General features: G+C 32.0%; 1 protein-coding gene across 1 annotated transcript; it reads left to right on the forward strand.

Moving 5' to 3' along the window:
- The first annotated feature begins 1,507 nt into the window (after positions 1 to 1,507).
- LOC114750557 (early nodulin-like protein 3) lies at positions 1,508 to 2,217 on the forward strand. The gene is made up of 2 exons (XM_028939155.1): positions 1,508 to 1,667; positions 1,778 to 2,217. The coding sequence occupies exons 1-2, from the start codon at positions 1,508 to 1,510 to the stop codon at positions 2,215 to 2,217; spliced, it is 600 nt and encodes a 199-aa protein (XP_028794988.1).
- The last annotated feature ends 1,054 nt before the right edge of the window (positions 2,218 to 3,271 follow it).

A 3,271-nucleotide genomic window follows, 5' to 3' on the forward strand; every position in this document is an offset into this window, starting at 1 on the left:
AATACAACAATGTAAACAACGAATAAATCTCAAGTCACAATGTTGGAAGTCTCCGCTACGAGTAGTTGACTCAAAGCCACGACTTTTAATTTGTTGTCAAGATCAAAGAACGTTGCAATAATGAGGTTCAAAGTCACAATGTTGGAAGCGTCTATCTACCTTCTCTCTTTTGAGCAATTTTGCCTTCCTCAAGCATCTATCTTTTGAGTGATGTTGTCTTCCTCAAGTGACTCTTTTGATCTTTAAAGAGCTTCCAAAGTTTCCCATATGGATAGAATGACTTTATTCTTTAGTCATAGTAATCCTACACCAAGATAGCATTCATTAGCCAATTATATGCTAATATCAAAGCTAAAATATGAACAATTAAGTAATAGTGTGCAACTTAAAACAGAATACTCCTTTTTCTATTTTGTGTATCCAAAATATACACAAATATGCTAATATGTGTCAATAATTCATAGAAAAAGTGCTGTTGTGACATAAAATCCTAGAGGTTAATAGCAGGCGATCCCTTAACCTAATACTTGCCAAAAAAAAAGTGCTACTGTTAATTTTAAAATTTGATTTAACTTTATTCTAGTGAATAAATAATTTAGTGAAAAAATAACAAATCACAAGCTGAAAACTACATAGGATTTTTTTTTTTTGCCTGTCCTTTTTACTAAATTAACCGAACATTCTTAAAAATGTTTTTTGATTTGTACTTATCGAAACTACGAAAAGGTATTGTTTAAGTTAAAACCCGCCAAAGGGATCAAAAGGTTGTACATTTTTTTTGGCCAAACAAAGCAATCAAGGTTTATTCGATGTCTATTGAGACTTGTGATCATATGGATGTTTGCCGAATGGCTCTTTCACTCAATCTCATTCAATTGATCAACCCAAATTAAGTGGATAAAATTTCAAGATATATTCCATTCATAAAAAAAACGAATCATTTTTGTAAATACACACACATTAGAATTGCTATTTATATCAAAATCTCTAACATATTATAAAGTTATTTATAAAACTTCGTTTATTTATTTGGTTATAACAGGCTGAAGAAAGTCATATTAATTCTCTTTAATTCACAAAACTTTGTAAAAAGATATCCAAGGCAAGAGACCGTAATAGAGCAATAGAATCGTTTTACGTGCATGAGTACTTTGTATGCCTAATTAGTAATTAATGGACCAAAAATATTAAAAATCAATGTATCAGAAATTGAACATGATTTCTGAAATTTTTCATTAATTAATCACAAAACTTTGTTAATTGTCCCTTAGAGTTTCTTAAAATTATAAATAATTTCTTGAGAGGATTTTAAGACAAGATTATGATTTGACATGAACTTCTAAGTTAATAATAATCTACTATCTATTGAAAACAATATTTTAAAATATTTAAAATTAAGCTATAAATTGAGAAGGAAACGTAGTGATTAGCCAATGAGAGGGAGGGTTTCATAAAAGAGGCATAGTTGAAACTAGGATCCATATCAATGGCTAGATCATCTTCATAAATGCGGATGATGCTTGTTTTGTTTGTGGTAATATCAAATTGTGAAGCAGAAGAGTATGTGGTTAGAGATAGTGAATCATCTTGGCTGCTTCCTCTTCCTCAAGCTGAGTGGCTCAACGAATGGGCTTCTACTCACCGCTTCAAGATTGGCGATTCTCTCTGTAACCCTAATTATTCACTCCTTAACATTTTAATCATTAATTTGTTCATCATCGCTTCAATCGTCATTAAAGATCTTTCTTCTTCTTCTTTGTTTCTTGGCTGATGATAGTATGGAAGTACGATGAAGGATCAGAGTCAGTGCTGCAAGTGAATAAGGAACACTATCATAACTGCAACAAGTCTAACCCTACTCAAGATCACAAAAATGGACGGGCTAAGATAGAGTTGAACAGGCCAGGATCATTTTACTTCATAAGTGGCACACGAGATCATTGTGAGCAAGGCTTGAAGCTGCATGTGAGAGTCTTGTCTGGCAATCACGCCATAGGAGATTGTCCTCATTGCATTTCTCCTCCGCCACAAGATCCTTTTTGTGCTACTTGTCATCATGCTCCGCCACGATTTAAATGCGAATCTTGTCATGTTCCTCCGAAAGAGGATTTTAATCCACCGAATGATTCTAAGGAAAAAGGATCTAAGGACAAGGGGTCTAAACAGAAAACGTTTCCACCATATCAAAACCATCACCTAAGGGATCTCAACCTCTAGGTGACACCTACCTTTTAATTCAATAAAGATTTGCGTATACATAGATCACTGGTTAGTTTGTCTCAAACTTAAGACAGGCTCTGATTTGTTTCTTGTGTTGTGACTCTTTTAAACGCACATATTGCTAGAAAAAGAGAAAAGAGAGAATAATTAAGCGAAATGTGTGTGACCAAATTCTACATATGCACACAAGAGCACAACGAGGTCGAGCTAGCAATTTTGACTTTGTCTAACTTCCTTGTTGATGAACTATTTCTATGAGTCATATATAAAACAAACTAAAATACTCATAATAAAGATAGAGATGGACCAAAACCCCTGATTTCAAATTTTAAGGATCAAAACAAAATGAGGTCAAATTTTACAGGCAAAAAATGATATTAACCCCTTTTAAAAGTAAGATTTGTGTCGTTTGGAATCATTAGAAGAATCATAATCCTTTTTCTTGCTAAAATTAAAAATCAAAGCCTTTTGGAATCAGAAATTTTATGGGGGAAAAAAACATAAGCAAAAGAGAAGTTTGGAATTTAATCACATGGAAACTTGGCTTTTGGCTACTTTAATTTCGAACATAATATTTAGTTACTTCAATCAATATGACAGTGGTCTTTATTCATTATGCACCAGAGTATACATTATGATGTCTTATTCATTAGTAGTCTGTGTAATTGCTTAGTTTTTCCTCAGTAAATGAGATTTATGCTTGACAGTGTGTCAATCTCGCAATATAATTTTTCAACAGCACATCCTGCTTTTTATTACTAAGAGCGGGAAGCAATAACGCACGGAAGAAAAGGAAAAGAGCAACTTCTTTTGAAATCAGTTTCTTATCGTTGCTATGAAAATCTACATAATCCAAATACAGTTTCAAATGGTTCAGATTTAAAATTTTCAACTAATAATTTTTTTAAAAAAATTTTGAAAACTAATAATTTTTTAAAAATAATTTTCAAATATTATCTTTATTGTAAATTCTGTAGACATCAAAATAAGTTTTTTCTAAAATAAAAGTAGAAAAATTTATATCCGAACGGTCTAAACATTGGTGCTGATC

The sequence above is a fragment of the Neltuma alba genome, unplaced genomic scaffold, assembly GCF_004799145.2.
Source record: "Neltuma alba isolate B1F8T4 unplaced genomic scaffold, ASM479914v2 tig00006524_pilon, whole genome shotgun sequence".
NCBI lineage: Eukaryota > Viridiplantae > Streptophyta > Magnoliopsida > Fabales > Fabaceae > Neltuma > Neltuma alba.

Coding starts and splice junctions, on each gene's coding strand:
- LOC114750557 (XM_028939155.1), top strand. CDS start 1,508: ATGCGGATGATGCTTGTTTTGTTTGTGGTAATATCAAATTGTGAAGCA. Junction 1,668..1,777: donor CAAGATTGGCGATTCTCTCT/GTAACCCTAATT, acceptor GGCTGATGATAG/TATGGAAGTACGATGAAGGA.